At 35.1% G+C, this 24,962-nt stretch overlaps 1 protein-coding gene across 1 annotated transcript; it reads right to left on the minus strand.

Moving 5' to 3' along the window:
• Nucleotides 1–1,507: 1,507 nt before the first annotated feature.
• On the minus strand, nt 1,508–22,707 carry brms1la (BRMS1 like transcriptional repressor a). The gene is made up of 10 exons (XM_028821326.2): nt 22,422–22,707; nt 20,377–20,467; nt 9,147–9,274; nt 8,581–8,660; nt 7,538–7,634; nt 6,431–6,520; nt 5,953–6,017; nt 5,797–5,836; nt 3,893–4,019; nt 1,508–3,706 (listed from the first exon to the last, which is right to left on the minus strand). Exons 1-10 carry the CDS (start codon nt 22,555–22,557, stop codon nt 3,589–3,591), a joined length of 972 nt encoding a protein of 323 aa, XP_028677159.1. The 5' UTR covers nt 22,558–22,707; the 3' UTR covers nt 1,508–3,588.
• Between the last annotated feature and the right edge of the window lie 2,255 nt (nt 22,708–24,962).

Raw genomic sequence — 24,962 nt, forward strand, 5'->3', positions numbered from 1 at the left:
ATCCTGCAAAAGTCTACTTTATTTCTTGTGTTGCAGTTTATTTAGTGTTAAGAATTTTCTTTATTTATGTTGACTTTTGTGGTTAATGCGAGTGTATTTTCTAATAATGGACCTATTTTGTCTGGGTGTCATAAGTGATTTTGTGAGAGAAATGTTTTGGGCAACTGATCCTGGATGCACTGGTTTCTGGTTCTAAATTTCATATTTGTTTATCTTCAGTTACAATAGGAATGATAAATGCTATGGAAAAAATAAATCGGATAAAAAAAAGTTCTATATTTAATACATTCACATTTCTTGTCGCAGCATTTTGCAAGTAACAATTTTGCTCTACTCTGTACGTGTCCCAACAATCCTATTACAATTTTTTTATCCTTAAATATTTCAACCATTTAAATTAACAGTTCAGCAAATTCAGGCTTCTTTCTAAAATGCACAATAAATTGTAAAAACTGAAATAATGGCAAGTATGAGTAGAAGATATCTTTAATAGAGGAAGGACCATTGAAGAACATGTGTTTGTCGGACATGACCATGAAAGCAACTTCATTGTCTGTTGTTTTGGAAATGTCAGAACTGAAGTTAGTGGAATGGGTATCATTAGCAAATGTGGGTCAAAGCACACATTTCAGTTCCAAAGTAGATACTGAAGAATTAAAGTGTAAAGGGTAACCCAGAATTTGTAAATCAATCAAGTTTTGGCTAGGCAAATGAAAAGCAGGCAATCTTCACTCTGAACTTTAAAAAATGGGATGCTGCAACAGTGATAAAAGCACAGAAAAACATATTATACAGTTGCTAGGGTGATGGAAAAAAGGTAAGGCAAGAGCAAGCAATGCAGAACAGTGATACTAGATGAATCATATTTTACAAGTACAACTGTTGTATACCTCAAAAAAAAGCATTTGGCTTGTGTGCGTATTGCCAACAGTGAAGCATTCAGGTAGTTCTTTAATTTTGGAAAATGTAGCCATTGTTGAACAAGGCAAACATCCATGTGAGTTGCTGCTTAGTGATTGAAGCACTTATTGCTATTTCAAAGATGTTTTTTCTTGAGATGAAACTGCCCCCTATTCACACAGTTTATCATTTTATGATCAAATCAACAATGCTATATGTATCCCACAATATTCATCCAAGGACATACCGGTTAGGTTAATTGTCGACTAGTACACTCCATTTCCCAATCGTGTTTTTTCTAGTCTTCCACCAGGTGTTGCCGAGATGAACTCTCACAAAGTATCTCACAAACCTAAATTGGTCTAAGCAGGCCTGAAAATGTTAAGTTACTCTTCATGATGCAAATGAGTTACTGCTGATGGTGTAATGTCTAAGAGATCGTTTTTTCCAGCCTTGATCACAAGACAAAATTTTACCAATTTTCTCAAGGAATAATTATCCAGGTTACATTTGTGAGCAGTAGAAACAATGCTATTATACTTAGCAGCTGTTCTAGAAACACACATTTACCCACCTGCAAAGTAAGTGTTCAACTTTTTGGCATAGTTGCTGTATTGCTAGAAATACACCTAAAGCAAATTTTTGTGAAGCATTAATTCCATTTCAATAAAAAACACATTGAACATAGAAAGTAATAGTTGTCTAGTTTAAAAAAAATATTTTGATCTCTGTACATTCCATCACATACATGTGAAATGAACTACAATTCCCACCCCCACTCCCATCAGCTCTTGGGATTAAATTTTACATATACTGTAGATACAGTATAATATCGAAACATTCAGATGCAAAAACAATACTCAAATGAAGGACACAGACAATACATCTTGGCACAATTAAAACAAAATGGCAATATAGATAATAGTACATTTGTTTTCTTCAGATGCTTCCACTTACAGCACAATGATAAAAAAAAAAAAAAACACCCTTTAGTACTTCAGATTTACTTGTGTTCATTACTTGCAAGTGTCTAATCAAGTGAGAACTCGATTGAAAAAACATTAAAACAAAGCACACTTGTTTATCACATGCAATTTCCTATATAACAACAAAACAAAGGCACAACAGCAGAACATATAAACAATTTGGAAGACTGCAAGGTTAGTTCATAAAGAGACCAAGAGGCAAAAAATAGGAATGCACATGGGATAAAAAGGGAAAACAATTCATTTTTGGACAGATGACAGCCAGACTGTAACGAATTACCCTGTCAAAGTTGTTCAGATAAATGCAATACATTTTGTGGCATTACTGTTTTAGAAACAAAGACAGAAAAATAAAGACAAACTCAGTTGTAGGACAGTAGACATCATAGATAAGCACAAACACAATTCATGCTCTAATTCTACAATCATTATTTTAAAAAATATATATATATATTATATACACACGTAATGTAAAAATTATGTGGAAATGTCATTTTTAATGCTGTTTACATAACACGAAGGAGAATTCTTATTCCAGTAAAATGAAACAATTTGTAAACCATTTATGTATTAAATATTTGCCATCAAATAGCTTATCTGAGAAGGTCCAAGTGACTGACGATCTCTCTTTATGCAACTATATTGCTTAGTTTCTAAAATGTTACAATAAAGGTTTCTGGAATACAATGAACTGGGATAAAGAAACACCACCACAGTTGAAAAGATCCACATTCAAAGCTGCCTTTGGAAATGTATTCTCCGCTTGTTCCCAAAGGTTTAAAAGTATTGTGGTACTGAAAGGGGAAAACTAGGTAACGGCAATTAGCTCTTACTGCCTCAACATCAAACATCCCAAAACCATTGCAGGAGTGTTGGGTTTTGTCCACTAAAAGCATATAGCACATGCTCAAAAATGAAATCTTTACCTCAGTGAAATGCATTGCATTGTATTTGTTTAACTTTTAGGAAAAAAGAAATAAATATTTGTGAGAAACACTGGAGAGAGAAAAAAAAGCACATAGTATATACATGTATGAGGATTGTTGCAATTACTGACAAGTCCTGAACAATGCCAGAAAGTTATTAACAGAAATATATATTTATATAGTACTATACTTTGTACAAGATAAAATTCACAATAGCAGCAGTGACCAAAATGAGGTAAACAGAGTAACACTTGCTAACAAAGTGGTTATAAACCTCATTGTTTTGCAAATACATAGAGTGGTTCAGTTTAACTCTATTATTATATAGTAACCAGCAAAGATTAACAGGTTTTGGCACACCATCTAAGAAAACTATAAATAATACACTAATTTAGTAATGGTAAGGCAAACAGCCTCCTTGCGATAGCCTGAAGCAACATTTACTTCAAGACAATTTAAAAAAAGAAAAAAAAAGTCCACTACATTTTAAATTCTGACATTACTCATCTGGTGTTATTTACAGCACCTCAAGGTTCTTCTTAAATAAGGGACCGTGAGGTAGTCGCATGCACAACAGAAGAAAGCAAAAACAAAATTAAATGTAGTTTTCAACATTTACAGTGAAATTGTGCATTAAATACAGTATGTACAAAAAACTGAAAAAAAAATTCACTGAAATTAAAAACAATTATTAAAAAAAAATTGCTTTTTGGCAGCAATACATGATGTTGGAAACATTTTTGATCCTGAAAAAAAAATACTATAATGCAAAAAGATTAGGAATGCTTGATTGTGTATTTCCCTTTCTGAAGCTGAGATATGTAGAGTTTAGACTTGCTGCCATCCATTCTTTTGAACCAGACTTCATCATGGTTGATAGTGGTTATTAAGGCGCTGCTCCCACAAAAAAACACAACGTTGATAAGTCAGTAAAACACATATTCATACTCAGGATGACATAGATTAACATAGCCGGTTCACTTACTATCAAAAAAAACACAAAAACGACCTCTTTGTAACAAGTAAGTCTCATGAAGAATAATCATAAAGGAAAAAATATGTGCAGCACTATTAATTTACCTTGTCGGATATTCATCTTTTTTATCAATGCATATTCTTTGGCCACGGTTATACCATTCTCCATCATAAAAGAGTCGTCCATCTTCTGAGTGGGCACTGTGTTGGTGTTTTTCGCTTTTTATGGATGCTAAAGGCAATATGATGAAAAACAGGGTTAAATAGATCGCACCTTTTTTGAGTTAAATGTTTTCTATCACAAAACTGAAGTGCACCCAATTAATGTACCACTTATTTCTTAAGGACAGTATATCATTTGTTTTTATTACATCTTACAAAGTCATTTGTTCCAACAACTAAAGTATACATTATTTGGCTAAGGCTCAGGACTCTAAACAACAAGTTTACTAGCCCAATTCCCACCAATGCCTCACTGTGCAACCCTGAGCAAGTCACTTAAACTGCCTGTGCACCAAATGTTATAATCATTAGTAAACAGCTACATCACATTCAGAAAATATGCAACTCATTTTACAAGAGGATATAGAGAGAGTACCGCCATTGTAGGTATCTAGAAATTTCTTAATGATCTTAACTGATGATTTAAAATAAATAAATAAATAAATTAAATTATACGGAGATAGAGAAAAAGGTCATCAGAACCACTTCCAGTTACGCAATATTTCTCAAATATGTCTTTGTTTCTAGTCATAACTAATTGAGAATATCGATACATAATCATTTATCTCCATTTATAATCAAACTTTATATTAAAATAATAGTGTCACACTTAGGGATTTTTTTCATGATTACATTCAAAGTAAAAAAAAAAAAAAAAAAAAAAAAAGGTATAGTCACCTAAAATACAGGAAAAAAGTGTTAGTATTATAGCAATTTATTGCAACAAATGTTATATAGGTAAAACTGCATTTAGCTACATTTGATAATGATGGCAGAAATAAAAAAAACATAAAATTAAATGCATTACCAGGAACATGGCAGTTTATTATTCCCATTACATTATATATGGCAAGTTCAATGTTTACATGTTATTGTTAAACCACTGATGTATAACTAAAATTATTAATAGTTATTGAAAGAATATGGGTTGTATTGAATACAGCTTTTAATATCATGTACACATTTATTATTTCCATCCATCCATCCATTTTCTAACCCGCTGAATCCAAACACAGGGTCACGGGGGTCTGCTGGAGATGATACAAAAAATTTGGATGGTTGTTTAAATAAAATACTACTTTCAGTTGAGTAATTTTTCTCAAATTTCATATGTTTGCTTTTTATCATTATAAATATCTATACAACATTTGAATCATCTGTAATAATAACCATAATTTACTTGAAAATGCGTGAAAGTATTCAGTTAAAGTACCACTTCCGGTTGCCAGAAGTGGCCCAAAAAGTTGTTAGGATTCCTTATTTTTGATATAAAGCAAGTGTATAAAATCTCACTGACCTAGGCCAAAGCGTTTTGAGTTATCATATTTACACACAGACACACAATTTCAAAAACGGTATTTTCGCTCTCGGGAAGGTCTAAAACGTCAACATTCATCAAAATCAAGGTCAATTTTTCACGATTCCTGTATTTTTTCTATACTATGTATACGGGAAAGTAAAAAGCTAAAAAGGAATAACTGTGGACATGCCCATTTGCTACACTGAAATACTGTGTAAATTTTTTTTTCATTCATTTTACCTTAAAATCTAACTTTGTATTTTTAAAATGGTGAATTACTGCTGAAACAAACTTGGTATAATACATTGCTATTTAGAAAAGTTTTGCATCCTCATAAAATATATATAAAATTTAATTTTCAGTACTTGGTATTTAATCATTTAATAAAGCATAATTAAACAAAAAAACAAGAAAATAAATTAATAGTTTCTCATATAATTAAAAAAAAAAAAAAAAAACATATCAGAATGCCTTTAAGTTTACTCACTTTCTGATTTTATCCTGTGGGGTCCCAATGTGGCCACAGCCTAGATAATCAAGAAAAAGATATAGCTACTCAATACTACATCATAACAAGCTGAAGTAAAACTGTAGTACAGATTAATTAGCTCAGCATAAAAACCAACATGTGACAAATGCATACCTTTCTAATGGTTGTCCAGTCTTCAAGAATATCAAGGTCTTGTAACATATAAACTATATATGGTCGTAAAAAAAATTAAGGAAATACTGATAGTCATATATACAGCACTGCTATGAACACAACAGAAACTCCATTAAATGTAACTTCTGAAGGATATGTAGCTATATGTTACCATAAAAATATAGGTCTTGTAAATAAAAATGACAAATGCATTATCTGAAGTGCATTTTCCAAGCTCTCAATTGTAGGCATCAAGTATCATGTTTTATAGGACCATCCTGCTACTCGGCATTACCATGCCTTGAAATTTTCAATAACTGTGAAAAAACATTTTACTCTAACACAATTCTGTTAAGCACCCAGCTAAAACAAACAGAAAAAAAAATTACGCAGATTCCTGGTAAAGAATCTGAAACACCTTACCTCTACACCCACACACTGATTTTGAATATTTCTAAAGGAAATGAATAAAGGATATCTGAAACAACAACTGGCTTCTTCTTTTTATCTGGACTGAATGGGTCTTTCTTTTTATTTTTTCTTGACAGCAATTCATCATTCCATAGTTCTTTTGGGGAAAAAAAGGATAAGATAAAAAAACTAACATATTGTATTAACTTGAGATTACTTGTGCAGCATATAAAGACAGAAATACAGCAAAGGAGTGAGCCCCAGAATTGTAAATGACAGACACACTGAACTTTCAAGGTTAAAAATAGTGAAACACTTATAATCCTGAGTAAATGTTACACCCAAAGAAGTGGTACAAATCTGCATCAGCCTAGCATTGCAGCAACTGATTAGATGGAACATCTTACCTCGGACATTAGAATAGGCTATTAGCTTCTCTTAAGAAAGAGCTTGAAAAGTCTGACCGTAAATTGTGCTTTTATCCACTGACTAACAGTTTAAAAGAACAATTTTCTCAAAAGAAAAGTTCTCACTGACAGAATTTTACACAAAATAGGTAATTGCCTTGGTAAAATATACTTTTGTACAATTGCTAAAATTTGTAATCTTAATTCTTAATGACATGGGTCATTTTATATTTGTGCATATTCTGTTATTACAATTACAAATGGCCTGCTAACATTTTAGTGAACATCTTAGCAGTAAACCATCAGTCAAGAAGTTATATTAAAGAAAAATGAAGACGACCAACAAACCAAGGTTTTATCATTCCATAAAGTACATGGTTAAATACAAAAAACTTGAATTTTCTGTTAATTAGTGATTATTGTTTAAAACAGAAAAGCTGTGGAAATTACTGGCCATCTATTACCCATGCAAACCTTGATATTAAAAGTCAAATTCATTAAAAGCTATTCATCTCCATCTCTCAGATACTTCAAAACACAAGTCTGCTTGTTCTGTGTGATTATATGCTCAGTAAGCTGGGTTGTGAATTTTAAAAAATACAAATCTTACAATATACCATTGGATGCAGTTTTAACACTTTGGAAAGTAATCTATTCCTTTAACACTGCAAGGAGGAAGTACAATAAAAATTCTTAAAATGTGTGTTGTGTGTTCATGAATTCTTAAAATGATTACCTGAATCACAAACACATTATGTGACATATACCTGAGGTAATATCTATGCTGTGTCTGTCTTCTTCAAGTCTCCTTATTTTCTCCTCGAGTTCACTTTGCACAGTGTCAAACAAAAGCAGCTTTTCACTCTGAAACGAAAGGCACATAAATCAGTTAGTTGAATGTATTTGAGGCATTCCTTCCGACAGCTTTTGAATAAATTTTGTGTACTCGTTGGGCAAAATATCATCAGTCCACAAAGTCATATGTCAATAAAACGCTTACCTAACAGCTATAGCAAGAAGAGGAATAAAATTAACGCTGAACCAAAAAAATTACAATTTTACTAAAGCAAGATTTTCACTGTGTTGCTTCCAGGTTTTCAAGAAGTATTCTTTTGCAGACTATTCTTTATCACTGGTCAGTCCCCAAACACTATAAAATTGACTAAAGTGGAGCCTTATTTTCCATATAAGTTTTATCGTATGCTGCTCCCTATAAAAGCTTGCAATTAAAGACCGATTGATATACAAGAAAGTATATCTTTAAGCTGCAGAGAAAAACACTATCTTAAGAAATTTAACGAAATATGTTAATTTAATGTATGTCTCACCACTATTTTCCAAACAGTTCCTAATGATACTAATTTGTGCAACAATCCTGGGTGCATATTCCAAATAAATTGTTATACTGGGTTTCATTATTTATTTACGAAATGTATCCAGGTCATTCTGAACTGTACTGCTAAAACAGACAATTCAAAAATATAGATGATAAACATTTATTCTGAAATAGTGTCCACTTATTATTCATCCATCAGTCCATCAATTTTCCTAACCCGCTTATACAGGATAGGGTGTGGGGCAGCTGCAGCCCATCCCTGCAGTCACTGGATACAATGCAAAAATAATAACTGAACAGTTCACCAGACCATTGCAGGGTGAACATACACACACTCACTAGAGCCAGTTTAGCAATGCAAATTCACCAAATTTGTTTGGACCATGGGAGGCAACCAGAGGAGACCCATGAGGACATGCAAACTGCATTATTTTTTATAATCATAGATTTGATAACATCTTTCTTGAAACTTACCTCACAATGTTGGAGGGCTGCTTGGATTTCACAATCATACTTATTTTTCACAGACTCCAAGCAAAGTTCTCTGTAAATACCTGCATTCAAAAAAGAGAAATACTGTCTTCAGCAGGTCTTTCAAAAATAGTCTGAAAGTTCATTTAACTCTTTGACATTCGTCACACAAAATAACAGCCAATATGACGTGTATTAGCCAATAATTATTTCATTTAATTTTTGTGACATGTTAAACAAATGCCATTGTTCCATCCTCATATCCTCTTAATCAAGTACAAATGAGACAGAACCTATTGGAGCTGCATGAGACATGATGCTGGAAACAGCCCTGGACTGGGCAATGGGTCCAATGTTGGGTACTGTCCAACATTCATTCATATGGGGCCCAATTTCAGGGTTTTAGGTCAATCTTATATGCATGTCTTGTAGGTAAAGTATCTGGAGTAAAATCTGTAATTTTGATTTGATATAATTTGTTAATCCCTGAGAGGAAATTGTTTTTGTGCATGACCTTTGTATTGCATGGGAATTTAGGAGAGAGAAAGAATAAATAAATAAAATCGCACCTGCCACTTTGGTTCTGATTTGCATATTCTCTTGCAGGGTTGCCAAAGGCTCAAGGTATTCTGGTGCCTTCCCAGCGATGACTTCTTGCAATTTGGCATCAACTTGGCTTAGCCGTTCTTTATAAAGTCTAACAGAAAGAGGAACACACATAGAAGTCAAGGTAAATTGTTTAGATGATTTAACAACTAAAAGTACTTAGGCAAAACATGTACTACATAAAAAGAACCCAAACATTCTGAACTAAACTATTTGTTAAATGCCCTAAAATCATATTCTTAGTTTTTGGAGTAGGCAAAGATTTTACTAGCCGACAATGTTACTGGTTAAATATATTTTCAAAAACGGTTCAATCATTTGCTCCAGACATCCAAATGTCTCATTAACACACTTGATCCACAACATGAATTTAGTATTATGCATACCTTTGGATGGTTACTAAAAATGCACTGCTATATCCAACAATGAACAGAATACAATTATGTCTGTTGTTAAAGCACAATTAGAAAAATGTTTATAATTGGTCAGCTTAAGTTAAAAATGTGAGCCAATTGCAACAATGGCAGTACAAGATCACAATCTTACAAAGAGTAAACGATTTAGTTAAGGGTTTGGGAAGCATCATACAGACCGATGGGGAGGGGAAAAAATAAAAACTAAATGTATAAAACTGGGTTATTCTTTAGACTTACCCTTTTCCAAAAACAAAAAAAAAAAAATAATAATAATACCTTCTCTTTCAACTAAAATATAGTAGCCTTTTTACTTAAATGAACAGATTCCAAGTTCCTCAGAATTCTTTCATCTTGACAATAGGATTACAACTTCCTGTTAATTTTTCACTAACCAGGTTGTTGTAATCAAAGCCACAAAAAGATGGTGCGAAGACCAGCATTACAGAGTTAAAATTAAGAACAAACGCAGGATAGGACGCCATATCAGCACAAAGTTAAAAAGTTTAGTGTTAACAATTAACCTAATATTGTATTTGAACTGTAGGAGAGGAACCTGGTCTTTGGAGAAAATGTCATGAACATAGAGGTCACGAATAACACAAAGAATGCATTTGCAAATTTAACTGGACTCTATGAGATGGAATTATTACAAATTATGAGCAAACCTAAAATTTAACTTTCAATGTAACATAAAAACTCAACATACTATATTAAGTATATACAGGAGCACTGGATACCATCCTTAAGAAGTGAAGGAAAAACCGGCACTACCAAGAAAATGCAAACATCAGGATGTATTCCCAAAACTGAGCAAGCGGAAAGGTCTTCAGGAATACTACCAAGAAGCAGATACAAGAATTGAAGGCAATTATTTGTCACCCCTGCACATTGCATCCATTTTTCATATTTTCCTCAAAGCTCATAAAAAACATACAAGCCCATAAAAGTCAAATTCGGGCTCCCAAATGTGGGAAAATATTTTTTTGTTCAGATGACACCAGGAGTAATTCCAAAATATACCTTTGATACAAAGCCAACACAATTAATCCAAGAAACAAAGTACCTACTGGCAAATATGGCAGGGACAGCCTCATACTATGAGTCTAGTCTGGATAGAAGAGAACTTCACATATCTAAATATTTTACCACAATGTCTGTTGTCCTCTGGCAAATAACTAAATAAAAATAAATAAATAAAGCAACGTAAAAATGATCCAAAACGCATACTTAGCTCACTCATTTACTGTGAACATTCACAGTTACTTCGTTTTTAGTTTAGTTTTGTTAACTTTTAACCATTTATATTTTTAGTGACTTGCCTCAATTTTAAACTTAGAAAATCATTTCAGTTTAGTTGTTGTTGTAGCTTAAAAATTCACAGTTCAATGTAAATTATTAAATGCACACTGTCATAAGTGTGAAGGGGACTGTAAAAATATGCCAATATACCCAAAAAAGTCAGGGAGTGAAGCTCTTTTTGCACCAACTATTTATACAGAGAGTTATCCTCTGAATGTTTCAAACAGTGACACATGAATTGTGTGTTCATCTGTTCAAGCTGAAAGTCATTTACTTTGGACTGGGCATTTTACTTTAGATCAAGTATGTCATAGTACCTTATGAAGGCAGGTAATCCACACAACCCTTTTAGGCATTCAATAAATAGGTATACCAGCGAATTCTGTCTGTTTATTTCTGTGCTCGACCAACTGAGATGAACATACAGCAGCTATCTGCAGAGACAAAGTGAAAGGTTGTTGACCAAAGTAACCTTTTTTGCTTTTCAATTTTTAATATTATAATCACTCATAACATGGTAATTTTTCATTTAGGAGAGAGCATAGTCAGTCATTTTCCAACCCGCTATAACCTAACACAGGGTCACGGAGGTCTGCTGGAGCCAACCCCTGCCAGCACAGGGAACAAGGCACGAACAAATCCTGGGCAGGGTGCCAGCCCACAGTAGGGCACACATACACACACCAAGGACAATTCAGAATTGCCAATGCACCTAACCTGCATGTCTTTGGACTGTGGGAGGAAACCAGAGCACCCAGAGGAAACCCACGCAGACATGGGGAGAATATGCAAACTCCACGAAAGGAGGACAACCGGGAAGCGAACCCAGGTCTCTTTACCACTGCGCCACCGTGCCACGCTAGAGAGTATAGTATTTACACAAAATATAGAGTTGGATAAGAGCTTTAAAACAATATATATGGGAACCATTTCTTTGCAACTTATAGTTAGGGAGATATAGCCAGACAAAGTAATAATTCCCAAACACATTTGATCCTTGGCTCTGCCCTCACTCAACTCCTCTTCTTCTTGATCTCCAATGTCATCCTACAGACTACCATCCTATGCTGCCCAATTACACTTTCCCCTGCTACCACTTTGCAGTCTTCAATCACCTTCAGATTATCCTATGCAGAAGAGTCAATCTACCTGTGTGCGTCTTCCTCCACTCTTGTATGTCACCTAATGTCCCTCCCTCTTCTTATAATACGTATTCACCACAGCCTTGCCCATCATTTTGTGCAAAGTCCACTATCATATGACCTTCTTCATTCCTATCCTTGACACCATACTACTCATCACCTCCTCTGTTCCCTTCACCAACATGTCCATTGAAATCATCTCCAATCACCACTTTCTGTCCCTTAGGTACACTGTTCATCACTTCATCCAACTCACTCCAGAAATCTTCTCTCTCATCCATCAAACACCCAGCTTGTGGGGCATATGCACTAACAACATTCATTATCACACCTCCAATTTTCAGCTTCATAATCATTACTCTGTCTGACGCTCTTTTCACAATTATTTTTCTGTTAGCCTAAATCACCCTTAATATTAATCCAAGACACATGCAATTTCAGTCCCATAGGTTACTCATATGAACAAATCAGCATGCCAAGTTTTGTTCAAATCTGTGACAATGAGGTCTAAAAGTGTGATGATTTGACATGGAATTACCCTATTACTCAGCTTGTACTGCTTTAAAGAAGTAGGAAAATCTAGCCAGTGACACACCATGTAGTGTGTTAACAGAAACACATACATCGCAAAGATGTGCATTCAGTGGGGCTACTAAAACAGCATACGGAATGTACTCATTACACCTATTTGAAAAGTACAGCGAGTAAACCAGATGAGTAATTTGTGCCCTTAAAAGTTTAATTCAATAGCTACTTTTGGATTAGTACACAACATGAGCAACAGCAAAGGTAGTTATGCAAGGTAAACAGCAGTTTCACAGGAATTCTTAAATAATACCTGAAAATGAGAGGTTTGATTATACAAAGTTAGCCTTTAATTTAGGACAAATCTAAAAATGGAGGGAGTGATTATGAAAATGAGATCTCCAGGGACATCATGTATAAACGGTGTGTACACACAAAAATATTGTGTACACCTGTTTAAACGCAGACTTCGAGATTTATAAAAACTAAACTAGGAGTAAAGCTACGCATAATCTCACACCAGCATTACCTTGTGCATACACAAGTTGCCATTCACTTTTGCAAACTGGCAGCACCCAGCGTCAAAGCAGTTCTACTGTTCCTGTGTGGTTTCCTTTTTTTAGTTTCACATCCATGACACAGCTTTGTGAAATACACTGAAATTAACTGTATATCATTTATAATTTTAAGGCATCTGATTGTAATCAACTTGTAACAATAGTCCACAGAATGTCCAAACTATTCTAATACCATAGCTGCTTTAGCGTTGCTACTCTCAGTGCACCACTCAGATTATTTTAACCCACCATATCTGAGTGTGGAATCACGGCTGTACAGCAGCTGATCAGAAAGTTCTATGGCGGGTTGTGTCGAGAGGGCCGAGGATTAACAGCATACAGCATCTAACCCCGAAGAACAATTAAAGCACACAATGCCTAAGTCATGAGCAGAGTCTATTTGAACTTCTCCCATTTGGCAAACACTTCACAGAGCCTTTTCCTGCACAAACCTCGAGGTTCTGAAATAGTTTAATTCCAAGAGCTAAAAACATAATCAATTCATCTAGTGCTTCTGGTAGATCTGTTTGAACTTCGAATTACAATGACCTCACTGTAAACTTAATATTGTACAACCTGAGCCACTTTATGAACCATTTGCACTACTTTCATATTGTATATTTTTCATTTTTTTTATTATATTATCATTATTATTGTTATTTTATTATTTTATAGGAAAATAAGTTTATGGAGGATTTGCATTTTGAATCTCATTTTACCATACAATAAAAATAAAGAAATTTAGCTCAATAGAAGAGAGCATGTATTTACAGATGATGACGACTGGCTTCTAAGTCGATTTATATTTCCAAGGGCTATCTTCTAGGAGCTCTTGATATCATTTTTAAGATGAAATGCATTAAAAGTATGTATACAGTAATCCCTCCTCCATCGCGGGGGTTGCGTTCCAGAGCCACCCGCGAAATAAGAAAATCCGCGAAGTAGAAACCATATGTTTATATGGTTATTTTTATATTGTCATGCTTGGGTCACAGATTTGCACAGAAACACAGGAGGTTGTAGAGAGACAGGAACGTTATTCAAACACTGCAAACAAACATTTGTCTCTTTTTCAAAAGTTTAAACTGTGCTCCATGACAAGACAGAGATGACAGTTCTGTCTCACAATTAAAAGAATGCAAACATATCTTCCTCTTCAAAGGAGTGCGTGTCAGGAGCACAGAATGTCACATAGATAGAGAAAACAATCTCTAGCAAACAAATCAATAGGGCTGTTTGGCTTTTAAGTATGCAAAGCACCGCGGCACAAAGCTGTTGAAGGCGGCAGCTCACACCCCCTCCGTCAGGAGCAGGGGGAGAGGGAGAGAGAGAGAGAGAGTTTGTTTTTCAGTCAAAAATCAATGCGTGCCCTTCGAGCTTTTAAGTATGCGAAGCACCGTGCAGCATGTCGTTTCAGGAAGCAGCTGCACAAAAGATAGCAACGTGAAGATAATCTTTCAGCATTTTTAGACGAGCGTCCGTATCGTCTAGGTGTGCGAACAGCCCCCCTGCTCAATCCCCATACGTCAGGATCAGAGAAAGTCAGCGCAAGAGAGAGAGAGAGAGAGAGAGAGAGAGAGAGAGAGAGAGAGAGAGAGAAGAGTAAGCAATCTAGCTTCTCAGCCATCTGCCAATAGCGTCCCTTGTATGAAATCAATTGGGCAAACCAACTGAGGAAGCATGTACCAGAAATTAAAAGACCCATTGTCCGCAGAAATCCGCGAACCAGCAAAAAATCCGCGATATATATTTAAATATGCTTACATATAAAATCCGCGATGGAGTGAAGCCGCGAAAGGCGAAGCGCGATATAGCGAGGGATCACTGTATTACATTATACAGATACATTTTAAAACTTAATTTAAATAACGAATACCGTTAATAATTAAATGTGCGGGCATGGTGGCGCAGCGGTAGCGATGAGCTGTGGTCCCGTTCAGGGATTGGTCCTGGCTTGGATAAATGGATGGAATAATTAAACATGTAATAAAGATATTTCAATGTTCCTTAAAAGTTTTGAAGAATCATCGCTCTAAGCTTACAGATGGTCTGACATTTATTAAAGAGCTTATTGTGTGGCAATTGGTTGTGTGGAGAAAGAAGGAAAGTAATTGGGGATTGGTACATTTGAAAGACAGTACTGCTGCATTAAATTCATTGAGGGTTGTGCACGTCGTTGCAAGCAAATTGTGGGGCCTCAGTTCATCGCTACCAATGCACCCCCATGTTTAATGCATGCTTTAATTCATTTCGTCATCAAGTATACATATTTGTATTTAAATTGTTCAGAGAGCTGCAATATCATGAATGTAATGTATTCTGTGTCCTGATGGCATAAGAGAAACCCCATTTCAGAAGCACACAGTGATTCACACACAGAGCACATAGACGAACACATACAATATGAAGCATTTAACGTGCTACTTTAGTTATGATGGGATCTGAGAAACTCTAGTAAATTTAACTTAATTTTAAGATTAAGTTTATGATGTTCTACTTTAATGACAAAATAAACTACAAGATTAAAGTGGACATTGACCATTTTTTCCAATGTGTCCCTATTTTATTTTTCTTTTCTCTATTCCCTACTACGATTCTGTAAGACACAGACGGTGGGCTACAACTCGCCTTTTATGTTGACTTTGATATCTGACCGCTTCTTTTTTTTACTTCAGGCTCTGTGCAATTGTCTGAACTTGAACTTTTGAGTATCTCTGCTACTCTGTACCACTCAATCAACTTCCTTTTGTTGTTTATACCACTGCTTAAGCCAACAACTTTCGCCAGAATTCTTTTTTCCCCCCACACATGCTTTTGCCATCGTCTAACAAACACTGAATGGGGAAGATGATATTTAAATTGATTTGCATATTAAAATATGCAAAATTCTGGGAGGAGTAGCGGGGCAGTGGCAGGCGCGTGCACATGCGTTACTTTTCACACTGACCAGGATTTATGGAGCTGAAATGTGTGGAAGTTGGCTTACGCACAGTTTTATGCATCTGAATTTTTTGTGTGCGTAGGCACGTTTTAGTGGAGTTCTACGCACACCTGAAGCTCCAGGTGTGGATTACATTTTAAAACTTGATATGACTTTCTCATTAAATTTTGCTCTTTATAATATTTTTAACCACCTAATGTTTTCTCCAAACAAATCTCACAACAACAAATGTCACAAACCTGACAAAGTGATTTTCTTACGATCCTGGTTTGAAAAGTGTATTGTTGAAAGAGTTTGTGTGAATGAAAATATTTTGAACTATCCTGGTATTCAGTAATTCAAGGGACAATTATATAAATATTTGATTTTTTTTATTTGTAGAATCAATTTTACGGAGTATTTATTTTTCAGTTATCCATCCATCCATTTTCCAACCCGCTGAATCCGAACACAGGGTCATGGGGGTCTGCTGGAGCCAATCCCAGCCAACACAGGGCACAAGGCAGGAACCAATCCCGGGCAGGGTGCCAACCCACCGCAGGACACACAAACACACCCACACACTAGGGCCAATTTAGAATCGCCAATCCACCTGACCTGCATGTCTTTGGACTGTGGGAGGAAACCGGAGGGCCCGGAGGAAACCCACGCAGACACGGGGAGAAACATGCAAACTCCACGCAGGGAGGACCCGGGAAGCGAACCCGGGTCTCCTAAATGCGAGGCAGCAGCGCTACCACGCCACCACATTTTTCAGTTATTACAGAGGAAATTTTTATTGGCATTATTTGAAGAAAACAACATTCCATACAATCAATCCCCGCCAGACAGAGAGAAAAGCCAAGCAAAATGACACCTTTTATTGGTTAACTAAAAAGATTACAATATGCAAGCTTTCGAGGCAACTCAGGCCCCTTCTTCAGGCAAGATGTAATCAGAGAGAGAAAAAGAGGAGAGCCAACAACAAGAGCAAAGCTATAAAAAGAAAAGGAAAACATTTCATTATTTAGATCTTCCCATATTTATAAGAAAAAAAAAGTTTTGAACAGATGCTTTAAGTGAGAATTATTTTTTTTCCAATTTACAATAGTAAATAACATCAGTTACCCACTGACTGATAACTGGTGGACTAGGATTTTTCCAGCTGAGCAATGTGCTAGTAGTGTGGTATAAGCAATTACAATCAATTTGTCCTTCTCCAATTTATGCACATCCAGGAGTTCACCAAATACGGCTGTTAATGGGTTAGGAGTGATTGTGACACCAAGACTGTATGATAGGCATTTGAGACTTTTGTCCAGAATTAAGTTAATTTGGTATTTGTTTTAACCATGCACGTTAAGATAAATCAGGTAGTCAATAATCTTATCTGTCTTTATAAAACTCGCCCCCAAGCCAATAATATCCCCCTATCTTTGTTACATTTGGTGGAGTTTCCCCATCTTTCTCAAAAAGTTGTGGATTTTTTTTTTTTTTAATGCAAAGCATTTACCAAACATGTCTTGGATTGTAACACATAATTTACAGTCATGTAATAAAAGACATTTTATGCATTACACAGCACATTACAAAAATGTATTTTTACTTAAACTATTCAAACACATACAACTTATTTATTCATGAAGTTGAACATAGATATGGTCAGGAGTAGAATTCAGGGTTAAAAAAACATATTACATGTGTAAACTAATCACAGACTGTACCCTTCTAAATAGATTTTATGCATCAAGATTAAAAAATAATAACTAATCCAATTCAAAACTCCAACAAAAAACTCCATATTTGCATCAGTCATATTCTAAAATTGCAAAAATGACCACAAGCAAAAAAATATATTTAATAATAAAAAAAAAACAAAACATTAAATTACATTTCTTATTTAAGCCGTTTGATCCACTAGCAGGGTTTCCCAACCTCGGTCCTGGGGATCCCCTGTGGCTGCAGGTTTTTGTTCCAACCAGCTTGTTTTTAATTGGACTTCTGGGCTAATTAAGTGATGTGTTATTTCCCAAGTTGCGTGTTTTGCGAACAATACAGAAATTAGAAAACTAAGTTTGGTAAAAAAAAATAAATAAATAAAATTACTTTATTTATATAATATATACATAAAAATGTACCAAGCAGTTATATTGGAATAATGGGGCTCTGAGGCTAGAGATATGCACGGGCAATCAGAAGGTTGCCGGTTCGAATCCCGTAAATGCCAATAGGGACTCTGTTCTGTTGGGCCCTTGAGCAAGGCCCTTAACCTGCAATTGCTGAGCGCTTTGAGTAGTGAGAATGTATTTTTTTCTTTTTAACCATATTTTCATCTTGATTTTCATTCTACTTTTCTAGGTATTCTAATTGTTTAATTAATCCATTATTTACTAATTAGTGGGTCTGATGCTAAAGTAGTTGCAGCCTTTGATTATTTGGTGTTTGCCTGGGTGTCTCCTCATTTTTAATTGTCATTTAATAAGATACAAAACAAAGGGGGAAAACTGCAAAGAGAAAGGGCAAAATATAATTAAAAATCAACAAAAGAGTTAAGCATTTAAATCTACAGCAAAATTAGAAATATTTCTAAATGTCTTATAAATAATCATGCTGTTGTGCTTTTCTGAATATAAAATGAGAAACAAATACCAGCTAATTAAATGAGATCAGTGTTATCAGGTGTTGTCACTGATTTGGAATCTGGTTAGAACAAAAACCTGCAGGCACAGGGGGTCCCCAGGACCAAGATTGGAAAACACTGCACTACAGCCTAACCCAAAAGCACTGGGTGCCAGTTAGAAATCAAAACCAGTTTTTAAAAAAATGTTAGTAATGAAAATAATGCATCACTGAATAAAGCATTTAGCCACCTTCAAAAATGTAAATAACAGAGTGCAAAAGGTGGAGTCTGATGAGGTGGGCAGAACTGATCTCCATATTATAAAATAGGCAGCTCCACAGTTCACGATAGAAAACATACTTTACAAACGTTTACTGTATTTGTGTTTGCACATTTTATAGAAAGAGGTTTTACTTGCCATGCTGTCTCCAAATCAGTTACACTTTGCATATTGCAAGTAAAGACCAGCAGGATATGCCATACAGTTCTAATTATTAGAAAATTTGTCAACTTGAGTGTAGATCCCAATTCATCCTACACTGCCAGATCTGTGGTTCTTTCATGATTCAACAGTCTGAACTCAAATCAGGCTTTATGGCTTTGTTATTCACACCTAGATTACCTGTTGAAATACATGGGTCACTGAGATTTGCTTTGCAGCGTTTCTCAAACCAGCTGGTCTAAATCAAATAAATAATCACCTAATTGTGCATGAATCATGTTTGTGTTGGTTGGACATAATTCAAACTAACTAAACTAAAAATGGAATATTTGGATAAGCCATTTGAACTTAAAAATCAAATGGGGGGATTCTTACAAAATACCACCGATCTGGATTAATGGTTAGCAGTGTTCCGCATGAAATGGGACAATGCTCTTCCAATGGTTATTTTGCATGATGGTCACTGGAAAGACAGTACTTTGAATACCCTCAATATATTAAACATTTTTGTTAAATTACATTCTATAAAATTGTTAAATTATGTTCATCCTCCACAAAACATCCGTTCTTGGGAACTTATGTGCAGCTCATGAAGAAATACAACTTCAGTGGAGATTAACCAAGTTCTCATATGCACTAACAGTCCACAAAACATGTGCCAAAAGGTTTCAACAAATGGGAACAGAAGCATAATAATATGAATAAAATTAAACTGTTGGGTCACAAGGAGCCATAGCCTATTCATAACAATACTAGGCCAACTTGACGTTGTCATCTTACCAAACATGTACATCTTTTGTACGTGGAAGGAAAACAATTAAAATAAACATTTCCAAATATGACAGAGATGCCGGTATTTGAACCCATTCTTTTGGAAATAAGGGAGCAGTAATAACCACTAAGCCACCAGGTGGTACAGAAGATTTTCTTCAAGTAAGACATCCAACTACATGTACACGCTACAACCAAAGAATAATTTGAAACTTTAAATATGTTGATTAAAAAAGCAACTTGGAGAAAAGGTGAAATTATGAAGCACATGTAAACTTTTCAATACTAACACATTAAAAATTGCTATTATAAAATGATAAAAGTTTTACAAGAAAATGCAATATGCCACTGGAAGTCCCCCTGCCAGCCCCCCAATCTGCTACAGCTCATCAAATATATAGCAGAATTGAGCAAGAATGCGTTTATGGAGAAGAAGAAAAAAAAAAAAGTACTTCAGAAATCGGTTCTGATTAATATATAGATCAAAAACAATGAACTTACTGATCCTTGAGATCTGTAAATTGCTTTTCCAGGTTTGTCATTTCATCTAAACATTCCATTCTTCTTCTTTCACAGTCTGCATCATCCATCTCTGTTACAGAAGTATAAATATTTTGTTCAACCAGCAGAAAGTCTTACATATAAACTCAACAATGAAGTAGAGAATTCCACAATGCCCAGATTACTGAATTACCTTTCCAAAACATTAAAAAAGTTATGTTGAAATTATTAGTATTTGCCCATAAAAAGTCCAAAGACAAATATGGACATAAATATGACCATATTGTGATTTCAGTCTGTACTTGTCTCATTCCTTTTCCCATACTACCTGTAACAGCACAGAAAACATGGGCAAGATGCGAAGTTTAGTAATTTGCGGAGTACACACCATATTGAGCAGTAAGATGCAAAGAATAAGATTTGTTAAACAGAAACTTACAAGGAGTTATATCTTTGCTGGCATATTATGCATATTTATACAAGTTACAGCTAACAAGTTTGGTTTACCTATTTTATCAGGTTGTTGCATGATCATCAGACAGAAATAAAACATATGGCAAAGCAGGCAAACTATCAGCTCATCTACATACAACTTTAATCAAACAACTCATCTGAAACAAATCAACAGTCCCCTTAGCAAATGTATACAGTAATCTGTAAGGCCAAAGATGGCTGATCAGGCAGGCTCAAGGACTAAACACTTTACACACACTCAGGTGAAGTATGCATGGTGCACTCTGCACATCTGACATACGTTTTGTTCTTCAAATCTGAAGGGTGCAAAGATGAAAAACAGGGGTTTTTTTTTCTCAAACACATTCTTCTTCTGGCATTTTCCGTAATTATATTCTCCAATGTGATGCAATGCACCATCAGGCAAAATGTATTTATTTTATTTAAACTGTAGACAGTTGAATCAATATGTGTCTTCCATTCTACACAACATACAAATCTGTGAATGCCATAGGCAACCTTAACCAGACATACACAATATTTCAGTGTATGCTTTCTCAAAGCAGTTTTTTTAAATAAAATAATTAGGCTCATTTTCTTTTATAATCTGTGCTAGACCTTTTTGAAAACAACTTTAAAAGCAAAGACTTTTGAAGTTTGATCTCATTAAAAATATATATATAAAAAAGCCACCATGGGCTAAACAGCGGAGTATGTCATGAGAATAGTCCAAACTTCCGAGTAAATGTGACGTGTTGCATTTCATTGACTACGGAATTCTTTCTGTGAAGGCCTCCACTTAATTTAATGCTCTCCCAATTGAGCCTCTACTTGCTGTTATTAACTTTACAATTAAAAAAAAACAAACAATCACACCCACAACATCCAGGCAGGAAGAAATGCTGGATGCGAACAATTCTAAATATTTAATAATCTTAAACTGTAGCTATTTAGCATATGGTAAGAATGGGAGCATCTTATGAAACTCAAACGTGCGCATGTAGAGAATGATAGATAGAGATAGATACTTTACACGTATTAGGATTTAAAACCGTTATCCTGCAGCACTATCTACTGCGCCACTGTGCCTTTGCGCGACGTAATTTACACAAAACTACTGTTTCATATTTAAATAATCAGTCTGTAAAACAAGAGTCCTTTAGTTTTGGTTAAACTCTTACTAAACCTTAAAAATTTGAAATCCATCACAAGCAACATAATATTACTGAACATAAGCCGAACGTTCCGGGGTTGAAACTGTAAACGATATATGTGCAAAAATTATACGGCAGAAAATTCACCTACAGTAACTCCCACCACCATTTCAAAAAAAGTGGTCAGAATAGGAGCAAAAACCAACTTGAATGAGCGACTCTGCATTTTTAGCAGCGATAGATGTATAAAAAATATTTCTCCACTCTCAGTCTGCAACTAACAAACGTAGCCAAATAACAGCGAGAACGATGGCCAGAAAAAAAGCATATGAAGGAAGTTTCTTCTGGATGCTTGTCAAATAATCGACATTTTAATACAAAAAAACCGTAGAAACAACACATTGAATGGTTGTTGTGTTGTTTTGTTTTTTTTATTACCTGAACTGTCTCCATCTTCTGACACAGAAGAGCTCTCCGTGTCTTCCTCGTCTGAGCTGGTGCCTTCATGCTCCGGATAATCCACTTCCATTTCCTCATGATTGGCCTCCTTTTTATCCCGCGAATGCACTGGCATTTCTTTCCGCTGACTGTTTTAAATACTTTAAAAAAACAGCAAATAAATGGACAAATATATACTTTTTCGGGAAACAGAAACAACCTAACTGACTATATGATGTATGAGTAGTAACAACGGACAACCCTTAGCACCAATTGCTGGCTTTAGATCGCCTCAATGGAAAACTCAACCTATCAGATACGAAGGAGGTGGGTTTTAATACCAAACGTGCGAGGTTGACTGGCGCCGTTTGGATTTTTCCGCCATTTGTATGGCTTGCTGGGAGTTGTAGTTAAGAAAGCCGCGTTATCGTAAAAGAAGGGTAATGTTTGTAAGGCTTGTACTACAGTTCCCTTATTGCTTTGCGGATTTATCTCCAAAGGCTTTACAATCAAAACACGACTGAAAGCAGCCCCAACATTTTACATTATTAGTTATGTTTAAAATATGCAAGTGGTTGCAAAGATAATTGAAAATATTTACTTATTCGAAAAAATAAACTGTAGTAAAGTTTATGATTGACCAAAGGCTACATGTTCATTACTATTTTGTAAAGAGTTGTATTAACACGCTGTAGTAACGAAAAAGTACGCAACAGTATAATGCATGCGTGGATGAACAATTAAAAATACTGTTACTAAACGAGTAAAAGTAATTTGAAAATACAAGTGCGGGAAGTACCCTGACAGTAGCGGACCAGGCCGGAAAAAAAAAACTCCGGGTGGGGTGTCAGGAGCACCTTTACGTACACACGCACCAGAAGATCAGAATGCTTAGAGCTGGAAAATAGTGGCTGAGGCAATGAGCCCCTTCAGTCTTTTCTATATTTTTGGTGGAGACATTTTTATTTCCTGTAATATGTGTTAGCCTTTTTTGCAGGGTATTACATTGGATTTGTATTTTGTTTGCTTCTACTCTTCACGCTTTAAATAATTGGTATATTAAATATTTAGAATAGAAAAGGTTTCATCATTATTGCCTACAATGGGTCCCAGTTTGTCACGTGGAGCACACATTGTCCGCATATATATATATTGTTTTAGGTAGCTTTCTATCCTTAAAAGGACTGCTTACTGTTGCTGCACTTGTTGGAATTCATTTTAAACTTTGCAGGTGTCCCACTTTTCAGGACTCCCCTGCAGCTGGCTCTGATGCTGCTAGTGATGGAATGCCAAAAATACTGGTGGTGACACATCACCAGAATGACACAATTTGTCACTGCCTTTTTTATAATGTAATTCATAAAATCAATTCCAAGAAGAATATGATTGTATTATTAACCCACCCTGCGAGATAGCTGCTACATAAAATGGATATTTGGCATACAAACTAGGATACACAGTATATACAAAAGTACCTATATTGGATTTGCTATCACGACCGTTCAGTAATAGATAGATAGATAGATAGATAGATAGATAGATAGATAGATAGATAGATAGATAGATAGATAGGAAAGGCACTATATGATAGATAGATAGATAGATAGATAGATAGATAGATAGATAGATAGATAGATAGATAGATAGATAGATAGGAAAGGCACTATATGATAGATAGATAGATAGATAGATAGATAGATAGATAGATAGATAGATAGATAGATAGATAGATAGATACTTTATTAATCCCAAGGGGAAATTCACAATAATCAGTTTAATCAATAATTAGAGTAATGATTTAGTCTGAATTTTTCTGGCCTTTTAATTGTGCAGAAGTTGAGAACCAGGTATTCAAATGTATTTTTTTGAAAATATTCTTAATGCCCACACGATGCATGGTTATTTAGATTTGTAACATTTATATTTGAATGCTTATTCGTGTTTGTGTTGTACACGTATTACCTAAGGATTTACTGCCTGAAACAGTATATAACAACCTTTAAATGTGAAATTAACTTATAACAATTAAGTACATTTAAAGCTGAAATAAAGGTTGTTAAATAGATCTTTCATAAAGGCGAATGAAAATATGGTTTTCAAAATAAACATTTTTTAATGTGTCCATCCAGAGTGTTTCCTATTTACTTCACTCGCTGGTTGTTGTACCATTTATTCAGCGTTAAATATATTTGCCCACAGATTCGTCTGAATTTGCACCCGATATGAGCGAGTGAGTGAGTGAGGTTGTGTAAATTGGCATGCCTTACTGGTATATCTGCATTCTTGCCTTGCTCTGATTGCTGCAATGGTAAAGCACTGGATTACTGCGGCTTAATTCTGTAGCACGCGGATTCGGAAACTGAATAAATGAAAGGGATCCAACGGCCTGGATTCAAATCCGACTCGCTCGTTATCTTTTCACAGTATCCTCACTTTGCCCCAAGTGATTTCCACGTTTCTCCCACATGCTAAAATCTGATCGGTGAATATACTCGAACTGACCAGTGGAAACAACCACTACATTGGGTTTGCGAACCGAGC

This window comes from Erpetoichthys calabaricus, chromosome 16, assembly GCF_900747795.2.
Source record: "Erpetoichthys calabaricus chromosome 16, fErpCal1.3, whole genome shotgun sequence".
In the NCBI taxonomy this organism is placed as follows: domain Eukaryota; kingdom Metazoa; phylum Chordata; class Cladistia; order Polypteriformes; family Polypteridae; genus Erpetoichthys; species Erpetoichthys calabaricus.

What these genes read in the sequence shown, in the direction of transcription:
- brms1la (XM_028821326.2), bottom strand. Translation starts at nt 22,557, where the DNA reads ATGCCAGTGCATTCGCGGGATAAAAAGGAGGCCAATCATGAGGAAATG. An exon ending in CAGCCCTCCAACATTGTGAG is followed by an intron (nt 7,635 to 8,580) that starts GTAAGTTTCAAG and finishes CTTTCGTTTCAG; the next exon opens with AGTGAAAAGCTGCTTTTGTT. An exon ending in GAAGCCAGTTGTTGTTTCAG is followed by an intron (nt 6,018 to 6,430) that starts ATATCCTTTATT and finishes AATTTTTTTTAC; the next exon opens with GACCATATATAGTTTATATG.